General features: G+C 45.6%; 1 protein-coding gene across 2 annotated transcripts in view; it reads left to right on the top strand.

Moving 5' to 3' along the window:
- Nucleotides 1-15364, top strand: part of GLI3 (GLI family zinc finger 3) — a 266709-nt gene that overhangs the window by 149227 nt on the left and 102118 nt on the right. For both annotated transcript variants that reach the window (XM_059170584.1, XM_059170583.1), the window contains exon 4: nucleotides 1228-1333. In XM_059170584.1, coding sequence (XP_059026567.1) covers nucleotides 1228-1333 — 106 coding nt within the window. The remainder of the gene's footprint in view (nucleotides 1-1227; nucleotides 1334-15364) is intronic.

Here is a 15364-nt window from a genome sequence, read left to right as displayed (position 1 = left end):
CTTCGCTCTGTCACTTTGCTTCTTGAAAAACTTGTGGGGGGAGACTTAGGATCAGCCAAGCTTCTCATGATACAATAGGGCAAAATTCTCTTCAGTGTCTGTGGTCAATTACTATTTAGAAAATAAATAAATAAATAAATAAACTGATGTTCGCATTTGTCAGAGACCATCTGCTTAAGGTATTGTAATCACTGGGAGTCGAGGAGCTGGGCTTCAGGACCCAGGAAACACTAAAACCAGCCTGAGCCGGACAAGAAGGAGGCCGGTCTGGGTTCAAGGTGAATGTCAGGGCTGTGGGGCTTGCTTTGCTCCCAGCCTCCCCCTGTCAGTGTGAGAGGGTCCACAAACCTCTTCCAGCTGGGTTAGCCCATTTTTCTGGCCAACCTGTAGATTTCCTGCCCTCGTCCTGTGTCAGGACTGTGGAGGCCTGACCCAGGACAGGAAGGAGGGGAGTGTGTGTTTAAATGTTCAAATTGTGGTTGTGTGTGTGTGTGTGTGTGTGTGTAGCATACACCTATATGGGAGTGCATACGCATGTGTACATAGACTCATGGATTCCAGCAGGGACTTTTGAAAAGGCTCTTTCCTTTAGAAAGCATCATGGATATGAAAGAAACAAAATTCATGGGCGCCTGGGTGGCTCAGTGGGTTAAGCCGCTGCCTTCAGCTCAGGTCATGATCTCAGGGTCCTGGGATCGAGTCCCGCATCGGGCTCTCTGCTCAGTGGGGAGCCTGCTTCCCTCTCTCTCTGCCTGCCTCTCCGCCTACTTGTGATCTCTCTCTGTCAAATAAATAAATAAATAAAATCTTTAAAAAAAAAAAAAAGAAAAAAAGAAACAAAATTCATATTTGTGTTACATCTTTGTCTTAATTTCACTAGACAGTACAATTACAAAAGGAACTATGTCTCTTGAAATCTGTTCCTTTTGCTTTTGTGGCTCCATTCAGCCCTTCCTTCAGGGTGGGACATGCCTTATCCCCCTTGCTCGCTTTTCCATGTGGGTCGTCACTGCATTCCTCGCCCCCACGACCTCAGGCACAGGTACGAGGTGCTTGGTCTTACTTCTGGGGTCCCCGGTGGCCTGCTAATGAACTTGGAAGAGTGCTCCCACAGATTCTTGAACATGGACACGGCGTGGCAAAGGCAGTAGAGCGGTGCAGGGCCTGTGTTGGGATTCTGTTTCAGGGCATTCCTTTCATACATGCTGGATTTTCTTTCTGTTTCAGACCCTTCTCATCTCTTTCCTGCGTTCCACCCTCCCGTACCGATCGACGCGAGGCATCACGAGGGCCGTTACCACTACGACCCGTCCCCGATTCCTCCACTACATGTGTAAGTAGTAAAGCCTTACCCTTTACCAAAGCAGAACAGAACACACGCTCTTCCTGTCTCACGACATTCCATTAACAGTGTGGCTCCTGGCTTTGGAGATGCTATAGGACTCTAAGATTTACTTTTGAAATACGGCAAGCCTGTCTGTTTCTGGGCTCACTGGAGCAGAGCCCCGTGGCTTCCCGAAGTTACGCCTATCTCCCTAGGTGGCTGGCACGTATCCGCTCCGTGTTTTGCTGACATGTGTTCTGTGGGCTGTAAATACAAAATTAAAAAATCAAGGTCTCGTGGAAAATTAGCCCTCAGAATATGTAACTGGGGGAGATTGGGTCTGAGGGCCTCATGCCTTCATGACCAGTTGCCCGGAAGTCCTTCCTGCCCCAGCCATCACAGCGAATTGTCATGAAATTTTTATGGGGAATTTTCAGGGCCCCCTCAGTGTGTACAGCGAAAGGGACTTGACTGATGGAAATGTCTCCCAAACTTAACGGCACCCGTGATTGAGCGTGTGATTTACACAAAGATAAAGGGAGAGAGGGATGGTGGTCACGTACATTAGAAAAGAAAGCAGAGGGTTGTGCGGAAATGAATATTATCTCACCCAGGCTGGGGGTAAAAAGAGTAGTGGACTTCCACCCTAAAATGGCATTTTCTTGTCATCACGGCTGGAGAACCGTCTGGAACTGTGATTATTGGACCCAGCGTCTGGGAGGGGCCGCCCTTTCCTAACGGCCTTGATGTATACATGTAGTCAGATCTGGTAATCACCCTTCATTCTGGGATAGTGACGTTAGAGACGCACAAATAATACTTGAAGAATAATGCTGGTTATTTAGATGGTGGATTGCATCTCCGTGGCCATTAGTTAAGCTGTATAATTACGTATATGCCAAAGAAAAATGAAGTTGTTTTAAAACAAGTCCTCCTCTGTGAACAGAATTAATTGATATTAACAGCCATAACTACATGCCCAAGTACACATATAATATTTTACCAACAGTTTTTTGGATCTATCCCCCATTATTGAATTGTAATTTCAGAGCAGATTTGCCTGGAGGTAAGTCATAAATCTGTGTTGCAGACTTGCTTGAGCATTAAAGGAGAAGTGGGTATTTATAGAGAGACTACAGAAACTTGTGACTTAGTCTTTGACTTTTCACTGGAATCCAAGTAAGTGTTTACAGGGTTCCGAGGCCTGGTAAAAATACACTCAGATGAAACCGTGAGGCCAATTAAAAGCCCCAATATAAAAAGGGAAGGACATTCCAAATTCAGGCAGAAACCCGCCATGTAATTCGGCCTGTGGAGTGGAGGCTTTGCGGGACAGATGGGCCCACTAAGGTCCTCGACGAGGCTCTGCCCCGTGGTACAGAGCCAGCAAGGGCCAGACCAGCCTTGGAGATGCATGTGGCTGATTCCTCCCAGTCGCCAGTCTCTGTGCTGTGGTAATTTAAATCAGATTTTCTGTGGAATTTCAGAATTCCTTAGACTTTCAAAAATCTTATTATAGAGAAACTTCAAAAAAAAAAAAGGTGTTTATATAATGCAATGAACTTGTTCCTATGGGTTTATTATAGTTTGCCTTGTAATTAATTCAAATATGAATTTAACCAATAAAAATCCCAAGTCTTGGTTCTTGGGCAGACTATAATAATAGCAAGCCCTTGTCTAGCCACACATTGTATTCTGGGCCCTGACTGCTGCGCCTTCAAGCGCACAAGATAAGATAGGTCAACTTTGGAAATCCCTTGGGTTGGAGGTTGCATTTCAGGTGTGACTGCTGAGCTGGGAATTTTATAGGTTTTAGAACTTCCTGCTTTTCCAGCCACGCCTTTGGATACTTTCACAGAATTGACTAAATGGATCTCTAGCTGCCTAAACGGATAGTGAGCTAAATTCATAATTCAGGCTCACTGACCATCCTGAGGCCCTCAGGAGAGTCCTGGAGGCTTCTGGGACGGAGCATCATTGCTGCAGTCAGAGCGTAGTGAGAAGGTGGGTCTGTGGCCACCCAGGGCGGCTTGTCCTGGCAGGGTTCGGGGTGGGGACCCCAAGTCTGTGCGCTTGGCTCTGGGAGGCCAGGGCACATCTCTCCCGTGTGTCTTTATAACAGAACATTCTCTCCGTGATGCCCTCGGTGGCCCTCCCTTGCTGCATGGCCTCATCCTTAAGGCCTGAATCAGATGTTATCTGCGCTGCAGTCCCCGAGGCTTTTCCTCAGAACACCCGATGTGTGCTTCACGGTGGCGCCTGTCCCCTTTCCTGGTGGTTTATTGTCCACTGGTCACCGCCCCTGCTCATTTGGCGGTCCATCTGGGACACGGGATGAGCAGGACAGCCCCAGACCCCCCATGCTTGCTTTACTTACACTCGCCTGTTCCGGGAAACATGGTAACATACCTTTGCGTGGGTCGGTTTCATCCCCTGCAAAGGTAGTTTTCTGCCTTCCCGGACTCCGAATTGCAGGAAGAGTTCAGTGAAGTCAGAGCACAGAGCTCTGAGCAAATGCTGGGAGTTAGCATTCAAGGCAACGGAAGCCTGGGAAACACTTACCTCGCTAGACCACGAACCCTTAGATGCCTGTGATCATTTTAAGAACGGAGGGTCATCTGGGCAAGGTTGGCTTTGTTGCTGAAATCTAGACACCTTTGCTGAGGGATGAAGTAGTATCCTGGAAAAGTAAAAGGGCTTTAGGGTTAAGGTTTTGGAACTCAGGTTCCAAAATACTCATTCATTCTGTCATTGTCTCCTAAAAAATGAGATCAAGTGCGCTTACAGAGTTTGTAGAATAAACATTTTTAATTATACCAAGACAAAATTTGGGGATATTCTCATTATTTTGTACACATAATTGTCCTTCTGGCGCCAGCTTTTATTTTTTTTTATTTTTTTTTTTATTTTTTTTTTTTTATTTTTAAAGATTTTATTTATTTATTTGACAGACAGAGATTACAAGTAGGCAGAGAGGCAGGCAGAGAGAGAGGAGGAAGCAGGCTCTCCGCTGAGCAGAGAGCCCGATGTGGGGCTCGATCCCAGGACCCTGGGATCATGACCTGAGCCGAAGGCAGAGGCTTTAACCCACTGAGCCACCCAGGCGCCCCTGGCGCCAGCTTTTAAAAATGAAATTATAAGTCTCTTGCAAACAGGATTTGTGTTGATGATGGAAGTACCAGGAGATCTCTGTTTGGAGGGATGGCAGACGCTGTGATAATTATGCTATCATATCCTATCATTAAAGATTCTGTTGAAAGAGGTTTATAAATTGCTCCTCTTTTTAGATAAACCACCCTATATTAAGGCATCAACGATATGGTGCAGAATTAAATTAAAATCTCATAAAATGAAATATGTTCCTTATTAGCTGTTTGACACTTAATTTGCCTCTGAATGAGTAGAGGAAATCACAAATTAACCTGCCTTTGTTTTTTCAACCATGGCTTATTAGGTGTTAGAACAACTACAATTACAGCCTAATAATAACTACCGAGCCTTATAAATATGTACGGAAACGCGTCCGTTTGTGTTACAGAACCCAGCTTGTGAAAAGCAGTGCCTTTAGCTTACCCTGCCTCTCTCTGGGGGCGTTATCCCAGGGTCCACGGTCAGGCAGTGGAGACAGAGCATAGAGATTCACATTGTCTAAGTACTCCTGGAAATAATAGCAGAATTTCTCAGTATTTCCTGTCTTCGTCCAAAATCATGACTTTAAATTCACCGCCTTACAGGTGGGATGGAAGAATGTAAGCATCTTCTTTCTCTGAGTTGTCAGGGAAAGGTTGTCCTCAAAAATGTAGGATTCCTGCAATATATTCATTTAATTCAAGTAGTTTGGAAATGAAGAAACACTGGAGGTGGGAAATGTCCCCTTTTCTCCTGAAAGTTCCTCTCCACTGACTTCACCAAGACTTCTGCCCAAACGATAAATGAGAATGTGTTCTCATTCTTTTAGATCATATGGAAAAGGGCAGTGTTTTGGAAAAATATCAGTGAGAGCATTTTATGAGATGATTGAAATTTTTTCTGGAACTTTCACGACAGAAGCTGAATGTGTATCCGGAATGGAGTAGATTCTTCCTTCCTGGTCTTCTCCATATCCCATGCCTTGTGTGGTTCTCCTCAGGCCCGCAGCCCTGCACAATTCCAGGAGGCATCACTATGTTCTATGGGGTGCGCGATGCTCTTGAGGCTAAAAGTTACTGCTTGTTTTCAGATTTCGCATGGAAATTTAGACAACTGCCATATCACGCTCCCTTCCCTCAAAGAACAGTTATAGGGACTATGTCTGTCCTCATGAAGGAAGTATCTTCCTCCTGCATTCTTGAGTGTGGGTTTTTTTTTTTTTTTTTTATTTTTAAGTGTCCAAAATTGTTGAACGATGCTCCTTTTTTAAAAACTGGACATAGAGTGTCCCTAGAAACCCAAATGATAAAACTTTACTTTTGGCATTTATTCTGGATTTTCTCTTGGAAGAAATGTCTATCTTGTACTTACAACTTTTGTGAGCCAGAGTTTTCTCACTTATGGGTCCCTATGAATCGAATTTCGGACCGTCCATTTGCTTCCTACTGAACTCCACAACTCATTTTTCAGAGCAGGAACCTTGGTTCCTAATCCGCTAGGATCGTTCCAGCCCCACAGACCTTCTTGCCTGCAGAGGCGAGAGCAGCCGGTGTCTAGAGCTGGGGGTGCGAATGGGGCTGTACCCCTTCCCCATCCACTTCAATCACTGGTCCCAGAAAACCAGCTGTACCTTTTCTCTCTTGAGGGACGTGAGAGCTCCTTTTCGGTCTTATTTATCAGCTCTTTATTCTCTTGCTTGAGTCAATGTGGCTCTTTCCGGGGCTGCCCGAGTCCCTGGAATGATCCCACCTAAGAAGAGGTGGTCTTTCTACTGAAAGTGGTCCACAGCCTGGCCCCCAGGGGGAGGACACTAGGCCCAGCAGGCATTCATGTTAGCAGTGAGGTCTAGGGCACTGGAAAAAAGGCTTTGTCCCAAGATTATGACAGCCTCTTAGGGGGGAAAGCAGGAAGATGAGTAGCAAGTATGTACATGAATAAATAAATTTTTTTCCAGGAAGAAAAGGCCCAAGAAAAGACATGTCATTACGGTAAAAGCTTAGACAAAGGAGGGCTAAGTAGCCGGCCAGTTCTGCTGTCCCATTTCCTTCCCTCGTTTCTTCCTTCTCTCCCTCCCCGAATTCAGCACCTTCAGTGCTGTACCAGGGACCGTACCTGTCTGGAGCTCATGTACGAATATTCAAAAGCACCCTCCAGTCTAGCTGCCTACTTAAAACTTTGTGACGGGCCCTGACACAGAATAGTGGTTTCGTTCTTTTCATTCCTTTCAGTAAAGTACAGACATTGAACAAAACCTTGTATTTGTATCTGGGGCCTACCCAGTTTGGATGATTTGAAGAGAACCATTTAAAATCAACAAAGGAAAGGCCCTTTTTCCCCTCAGTGCTCTACCATAACCCTTATTAGGACTGGTAAAGGGTAGTGACAGATCTCATCAAATGACTAGAGCTAATAGAGTCTAACAGTCCATGCCCCCCTCTACTCTCCCCCCACCACCAAAAAAAAAAAAAAAAAAAGAAGAAGAATACAAAAGATGTGCAATTGCATTTTTTGAGTACAAAGACCATCTGTGTGGGTTTTTTTTTGCATTTGCTGGGCCAAATCCACACCTTACGCATAGTGGCTCCTTAATCAGTATTACTTTCAGGAATGATAAGGGGCTGTTTCTTTTAAGACCCTGTGTGATCACAGCCAACACCTGTCCTTTGTTTTTGTTTGTTTACTGCAGTCAGAGCCTGTCATCTTTATGCCAACAAGTCTAGCACACTTAGAACTCAAAGTCAAAACCTGAGTAAGTTAATACGGTTATATTCTAGTAACTCTCACGATGTCGGATGCCCTGATATTTAATCAGTTACTGGTTGTAAAAGGCCAGAGTTACCTTCTATGACATTTATTACTGGTTCCCAGGCCTTTCCTGCAGAAATAAAGTTAATGAAATTAGCGATCTTCCGTGGAAACCCTAAAAAAAAGAGCAAAATTTCAAAACTAAGATTGGGGGGGGGAAGACATGAATAGACAGCACAATGTGAGAAAATACACACCGACCACAGCTTTCCTGTGACATTTGTGAATATTTAACCATGGGCGAGACACAATTTTATTTTATTTTTTTAAGATTTTATTTATTTATTTGACAGACAGAGATCACAAGTAGGCAGAGAAGCAGGCAGAAAGAGAGGAGGGGAAGCAGGGTCCCCGCTGAGCAGAGAGCCCGATGTGGAGCTCAATCCCAGGACCCTGGGATCATGACCTGAGCGGAAGGCAGAGGCTTTAACCCACAGAGCCACCTAGGTGCCCACGAGGCACAATTTTGGAGACTTACGACATAATTATCTTGTGTTAAATTTAGAGAAGTGCTGAGACAGAGCTGTCATGACCCAGCCTCATTTTAAGATACGGAGGCCTCACGCACAGCATTTACGCAGCTTGGGAGTAAGCCATGCCCCCAGACAGTCCCTCCTTACACTTGACTTTTATCCTACACTTGTGAAAATCAGCGCTGCACACTTTGCTGGCTCGTGCTTCCTGGGTGGCACAAACCATCATCACAACACCCGATAGGAAGTTCTCCGTGTCACCAGCTGTCCGTGTCTTCCGCAGATTTCTGAGGTGGGAAATATGGCAGCGTGAAGGGCCACGAAAAGCCTTCTGACAGGGCTGCCTGGCTGCTCATTATATTGAACCTCTGCCCTTGGCTCAGGTCATGATCTCAGGGTCCTGGGATCAAGCCCCACATCTTGGCTCTCTGCTCAGCGGGGAGCCTGCTTCCCCACCCTCACCCGCCTGCCTCTCTGCCTATTTGTGATCTCTCTCTCCTTATCAAATAAATAAATAAAATATTTTAAAAAAAAAAGAAAAGCCTTCTGACCTAATGAACCTATCGATTGTCAGCAAAATGAGTGACACATCGGTGTTTGCTGCTGTTTAATCTGTGAGACCAAATGACTGGATGGTGTCCATATCCAGCCAGAGGGAGGAGGTTTCAACCTGGTACCTGTGGGGCAGTGCTTCACGGGTGCCTTTGAGAAGAAGGGATCAAAACATGGGTAACTAATAGTGATTACAGCGGTGAACTCCATTACACGAAAGCCACGTGTCTGCCTGGCACCTTCTTCCCTCAGAGCCCCGCCGCTCGCTCCCTCACTACAAACCCCTCCCAGCACTGACGTCTTCTTATCAGTGAGGTCATCTGTGAGGACTGTCGATGGAGTTTGACAAAATGCTGCCTGTGAACCTAGTATACCCGTGGCCTGTTATTGCGAATAAAGTTTTATTGGAACACAATGACCGCTCCTTGTTTACTCTTGTCTCTGGTGGCGTTAGCAGTCCAGGGCCTGCTTGAGTTGGGTACCTGAGACAGACCGAATGTGGCCGCAAACTCTGAAAGATAGACATTGCCAACCCTGACCTAAAATAACACCTTCTTTCCAGCCCTCTTCTTTGTCCCCTCTTTCTGCTTTAGTTTTCTTTCTTTTTTAATAAGTGAATGCCAGGCACCGTATTTCCAACTTTTAGACTTTCCTACTGCTAATCCCAACATTTTTCATTGCGTATCCTGTCCAGTTCAAAAAAAGAAAATAACTCTTACTGTTTGGTTATCATTTCTCATGCTTCACTGAAAAAATGTCAAGCCCGCCTAATTTTCAAGAACGTTAGGCCGCCTATAGCCACAGTTCCTTGTGCAAGTATGAAAACAGGTCTGAGTTTCAGTTCCTCAACTACAAAAACTCTCACGGGCCGGCCGCTTAAATTCAGACCAACGGGGACACACTTTCCTTTGCATTAAGAAGTGAACACGACACCATGTCTACCCGAACGGCATCACTCTTATTTCTGTTTCGCAGGATTTCTAATAACTAGAATATTGAATTCTGTCATGGGCTGTGGAGAAAGCAGGCCCTAATTATCGTGCGCATATTCACGGAGTCTGAGCGGCAGCTTCTTGGATAAAATTCCTGTGTTCTTTGTGCTGTGCTCAGCAGTCAGGTCCGGGAGTGATATTGACTGGAGGCATTCACGGTCACTGAACCGGAAGCTGCCGGCTCTATAGAGCCTGCTGTCAAACCTGTTGCAGGGGCCTGGGGGGTACTGGACTGTAACAGACTTTTTTCTCTGAGTACAATGCTTCCACTCATGTTAAGCCCGGCTTCAAAGAAAACAGAAATTTACTGCATGGTTTTATTTATTTTTCATCCTATGCGTTTGAGAACATTGAACTCTCACAGCATTTGTCCCAAAGGGAAGAAGACACTTTCTCGGGTGAGTCCCATGGGAGGACGGCCGCCCGATCGGAAGGGGCCTTCAGCCCTTCCTACAGGGTCCCCTCTCCTTCGCTTAGGTAACAGAACCCGCTTTTTCCGACTAAACAAAGAGCTGCCATTTCCTATAGTAGCAAGGCACGCTGAGTTCATTTCAGACCTTTCCCCAGGGGAACAAAGGCCCATGACACAGGCATGCCTGTCATTCATTTCCTTTTGTTACTGCCGCACCCCCCGCCTTGTCCCTGCCCCCAGCGAAACTCATACATCAAAAACTAAAATGGTCGCAGACTTGTTTCCAGAAACCTGCTCCCTCGCTTTCTGAATCCGAAGTAACAAATTAGCCAGATTTTCACATCTTTGGTGACACAAGGGAACTGGGCACGCTGAAAGGAATTAGCAAGGACCCCGTGAGTTTGGAAGCTCGTCCTCTGAGTCCTAAAGGATCAGTGTCTGGGCAGCACGGTCATTAGATAACCGTATTGAGAAGAACTCTGAAAAGCAAAATCCTGACCATTTTTAGTCTCGGTGTGGAAAACACATCAGAATCCTAATGGGTATCATTGCACTGCACGTGGGTAAAAATTAACAACTTGGTCCCATGGCTTCTGAAGCCGTGTTTCCCTCCCCCTCTCACCTAGCTAAGCTGGCGATAGTTTAAGTGTGTTGTTGAGAATGCGTCACGGGCCATGCTAGATCTCTTCTCCTCTGCACCTCTGCCTCTCCCCTCCTTTCTGTCTCTGACTTTCTCCACACACACAGAGGAAGAAAAGGATATAGAGAAAAGGGTTAGAGGTGGCAGAAACTGCCTTTGAGATATAAGAGTGCATGGCCAGTAAAGAAAGAAAAATAAAGGTGTGTCGTCAAAACCCATAGATTCTCTGAAATCCAGTCGCTTAATATTCTGGATTATGTAGCCTCTCCCATGTTTATAAGTCATAGGTACTTGAAACTTTCATAGGTGGCTTCGGAGAGATTATAGATTCCTTAAAAAGTTCTTGGTTGGGACTGCTCAAAGGGAGTAGGACATTGAGTCCCCATTGGACGATCAAAACTAATAGCAAAATGCACTGTGTATGTGTATAGTCACAACTGAAGGAATTCTTTGAAAGGTTCACCTCTGAGAACCCTGCAACATTAGTCACTAGTCTTACCTGTGAACTGTCCCTACGGAGCCCCATCCTCCCTGGGCCCCAGACTCTGTCACCCTCACACAGTCAGAGCTCTGAAGAATGCACATGGAGTGATCCCCAGTGCCTCACAAGTCTAATGTGTGTCTCCTGCCACCTGAGAATGAGTTGGGTCCTAACCAGAGAACCACTGGTCCTCTTCTCACTACATTCAAGTAGGATCCAAATATTGCCAAGTTCATCAGCAATGAACAGCATCTCCATTATAGGGGGGCTAACAGTGGGGGAGGCTCTGGCAGTTAAGTGATCTGCCTCATTTGCAAAGCAAATTCGAGCAACCATGTTGCATGAATATGATTTACATGTTTAAGACAGAGTCCAAAGAAAGCATTCCGGGCTTACCAAAATGCTTCTCGCCTCTATTCAATGGAGTCTCTAACTCCCCCATAGAACAAAATTCCCATATTCCCAGCCTGCATTGTTTTCAACATAAACTGTGCACACCAGTGAAAGTTTTCAGACATAAACTCAAAATCATCAATCCATAACAAAGGTTATGGAAGTTCTAAATGGGGCTGTGGTTTTAAAAGTTTTCTCAGGTCATATTTGCCTGGAATGGAACAGATTGTTAGAATTACAGTTAGCCCTTGAACAATGTGGGGGTGAAGGGCACTGACCGCCCCCCCCACTGCAATAGAAAATCTGTGTATAACCATTGGCTCCCTGAAAACCTAATCACTAACTGGCCGGCGGTTGACCAGAAGTCTTAAACAACAACGTCAATGGTTCACGCATATTTTTTATGTTTTATGGGTTATATACTGCATCCTCACAATAAAGTAAACTAGAGAAAAGAAAATATTACTAAAAAAAAATAAAAAGAAAATGTTACTAAGAAAATCATAAGAGAAAAAAACATTTATGGTACTGTTTCCCCAGAAAAAATCTGGATAAGTGAACATTACCTCTCAAACCTGGATTGATCAAGTCATATATATTGGAATATATTATTTATGTTACATAATATGCTCCTTGGATTTATTTATTTAAAGTAAGGATTCTATGTATCTTCATTGTTTTCCCATACATAGCCTATATATTCTGCATTACGCACACACATGGAGCTCACTTCTGTCCATTTTCCGTGTGGTAGTTTCAGTTTGTCCTTGGGATTAGTTCACATGATCTTCGGTCTTAATGGAAGTCGTCAAGAAGGGAAAAGAAGGTCAGTCTGTAGTATTTTAATCTTGTTTTAATGATCAAAATCTGGTCACCTCAGACTTGGGATTTCAGGACACAGCGATACACGTCGTCACGGGTATTGTGAGAGGGACAGTCTGAGTCAGCATTCCCGTGGAAATCGGGGAGGGTGGGGGCGAGGGCTGGAAGCAGGGGTCCGACTTCCTGTAAAAGGCCGCTCGAAGCCTGTGGGAGGCTTCTCTCCTGAGTCTGAGAGTCATCTGGCTGTGAATGTCCCCTGCTGTCCCTGCGATAGGATTTTCAATGTGGAGTCCTTGAGCGTGTCACAAGCCTGTCCTCATCCTCTAGAAGGTGGCTTGCAGGCCGTGTGGGTCAAGCTGGGCAGCTCACGCCCTGGCAAAGGACTTCCTATGATCTGGAGAACAGTCAGAAGATAGGTGGCATCATATGGAATTTGGGCTAATCTCCCCACCTTTGCCCATCTTTTGACCCAGGCAGACCTCGGACTTTTCGGTTATTTGGGTGATCGTTGTATGCTGCTTCTCTGTTTGTGGGGAGGAGGGAGGTATGTGGAAGCTGCATGGCAAAGCCTGAGAAGTGGAGTCTACCCCTTCCCCGCCAAGTGTATCCGAAAGAAACATCCTTCTTGGTCTGTTTGCTTTGCAAGGGTGTTCTTTGATGAGGCCTTTGTCCGAGGTCCCCACTGAAAGCTCAGTGTACTCAAGCTTCAGAAAACGCTATTGGCCCTTCTTTGTTTTCTTTGTTGAACTGTTTATTTTGCTTTCTTCCCACGAGGTTCCCTGGCCTTGCTCTGACAACGCTTTTCTGCATGAATTACATTCCTCGGAGCCACAAGTCTCCAGATTCTTCCAGCCCATTTGATTCTGGCCTGTATGATTAGTCCATCAGTGCAACCTGCTGTGGGTCTCTGCCAAGCAGGGTGCTTACTAAGTGCCCCTCACAGGGAGACCTAAGGACACTGGGCGCCTCATTAGTGAGAGGGTGGCGTGTCACTCCAGGGTCTCAGCTTAGCCGCTGTTGAACCATCACTAGGTCTAAAATCACTGAAGAACTCTCCTGGTCATTTGGCTTCCTTTCACTGCAAGGGAGGCTGTTGAAGGAGGTAGTTCAGGGCACTGCATTCGTGCCCTCTTCAGTGACAGAAATTGCCCTGCGTGGGGAGTGCCGGAGAGCTCCTTAAGGCCTTTTCAGTTAAATTTACATTTTGAAGGAATTTCATAATCATTTGCATAAAATGCATTTCCATCTGTGCGGATGTAATGAACAGCAATAGTAAAAATTACTCAGATATCTTAATCTTGGCCATTGTCTTTTCTTATGCGCAATGTATGTCATTTTCTGAAGTATGGTTCATGACTGAGACAGACAAACAGTGAACAGACTTACGAATTACGCTTTTTTTAAACTTCCCTTAATAAAGATTAAACATTTGTTTAGTGAGTTATACCTCCATTACGGGTAATGCTGAAACACTGGGATACCACTCTTCAGTTCAGCTCCCTTAAAAACCAAATTCTAAGGGCAGCCGAATGGCTCATTTGGTGAAGCATCTTCCTCTGGTTCAGGTCACAATCCTGGGGTCCTGGGATCGAGCCCCGTGTTGGCGTGGGTCTCTCTGCTCCTCGGGGAGTCTGTTTTTCCCTCTCCCCCTACCCCCTCCCTTACTGTGCCCTCTCTACCTCAAAAAAATACATAAATCTTAAAAAAATAATAATAAAATTACACCAGGGATCTGTTTGCCCATTGGGTGAACATGGGCTCTGTACGAATCCAGTCTTTCACTCATGAGTGTCTTGACTCTAACAGGCAGGTGGGGAATGCCGTCCCTAACGGGGAGCCTGCATTTCTCGATCACGTGTCTGGAAGTAGTACTGAAGTGGAACTTCCCAAACGGAGACCCAAGAATTGGTCAGAAATGACTGAACCTAAACAATCTGTGATGAAAACTGTATGCATTATCAATACCTCTTCATACAGAAGCTCTTCCTTCATGAACTGGGGAGGACCCCCAGACAGCTGGGCCAAGGTGTGGTTCTGGTTCCTTGAGATCCGCTTCTTTCTTTGTAGGGCCTGGTTTGAACTGAGCTGTTGGTGTCTGGTCTTCGGGAGCCCTGGAATGGCCGTAAACTGTGGGCCACAGACTTTCTGTAAAGGGTGCTCAGCAGCCTTCTCTCTCTCTCTTTTTTATAATACTTTACTTACTTATCTGACAGAGAGAGAGCACAGGCAGAGGGAGAAGCAGGCAGAGAGAGAGGGAGAGACAGGCTCCCTGCTGAGCGGAGCCCAATGTAAGGTTCCATCCCAGGACCCGGGGATCATGACCTGACTCGAAGGCAGATGCTTAACCCACTGAGCCACCCAGGCGCCCCTTGCCTTCTCTTTGGCAAAGACACGGCTTCACTCTGTGGAATCAAGGTTCTTCCTCAGACAGGGGGGATTTGTCAGGAAGGTGAGGGTTAGCCCTCTTTGGGCTAGAAGAGGCACTTTCTCCTTGGAGTGGGCTCTCAAAACAGGTTCCCCAGGGAGCTGAAACACAGCTGCCATAATACTTCCCGTGCGACACAATTAAAACTCTCACAAGCGGGACCGGATTGCAGTTTTGCTCAAGAATCCTCTCTGAGCACAGCCCAGTATAATGTTGGCTGCATTAGCTCATGATAATGCTGTTTTCTTGGGTTTCAAAGCGCAATTTCAGGAAATTCGAGCAGAACTCCATTGGTATATGGCTTCTGGTGAACCTCTTCTTAAAACCAGTTTATAAGTTCTTTTCAAAAATCCACGTAGTCCTCAGTTAAGTTCCATTCTCTGCTCTGCCTCAAATTGGATCGTGGAACTGGATCGTGGAACACTTTCCCTGACCCCTCTGGGCTTCTTTGTCTTCATCTGTGAAATAATGAATGTTGGAATGAATGATCTGTTTTCTTCCTAACATCCCGTAGTTATGGGCAAGTTAGGTTGGTTCATTGTTTTCTTCTTGCATGTGGGCACTTAGAACAGGAACAGAAAATGAAAACTCTTTGACCCTAACGTGTAAATGCCCTCATGTCATGTTTGCCTCCTGCCTCTGTTTCCTGATGGGGAGATCTGCTGAGAGAGGAGCATGGCTCCCTCCCTCTTTTTCCTCCTGGCCAAGGGATGTCTCACCCTTCCCTGTGCCCCCAGCACATAGGGCCATTTGAATATAAACTCCGACAGGTTGCCTTTGGAATGGAGAGGTCACTGGAAAGCCGTACCATTGGTTCTAGGAAGAGCCTTAAGAATGTCAAAATATATATAGGCATATATGCACATATTTGTGTTTGGTTTGGGGTAGTTTTCCTTTGCGTTTAAGGTCATAGACT

The sequence above is a fragment of the Mustela lutreola genome, chromosome 4, assembly GCF_030435805.1.
Source record: "Mustela lutreola isolate mMusLut2 chromosome 4, mMusLut2.pri, whole genome shotgun sequence".
In the NCBI taxonomy this organism is placed as follows: domain Eukaryota; kingdom Metazoa; phylum Chordata; class Mammalia; order Carnivora; family Mustelidae; genus Mustela; species Mustela lutreola.
Note: the sequence above shows the minus strand (reverse complement) of the source record. Positions and strands in the feature narration are given on the sequence as shown.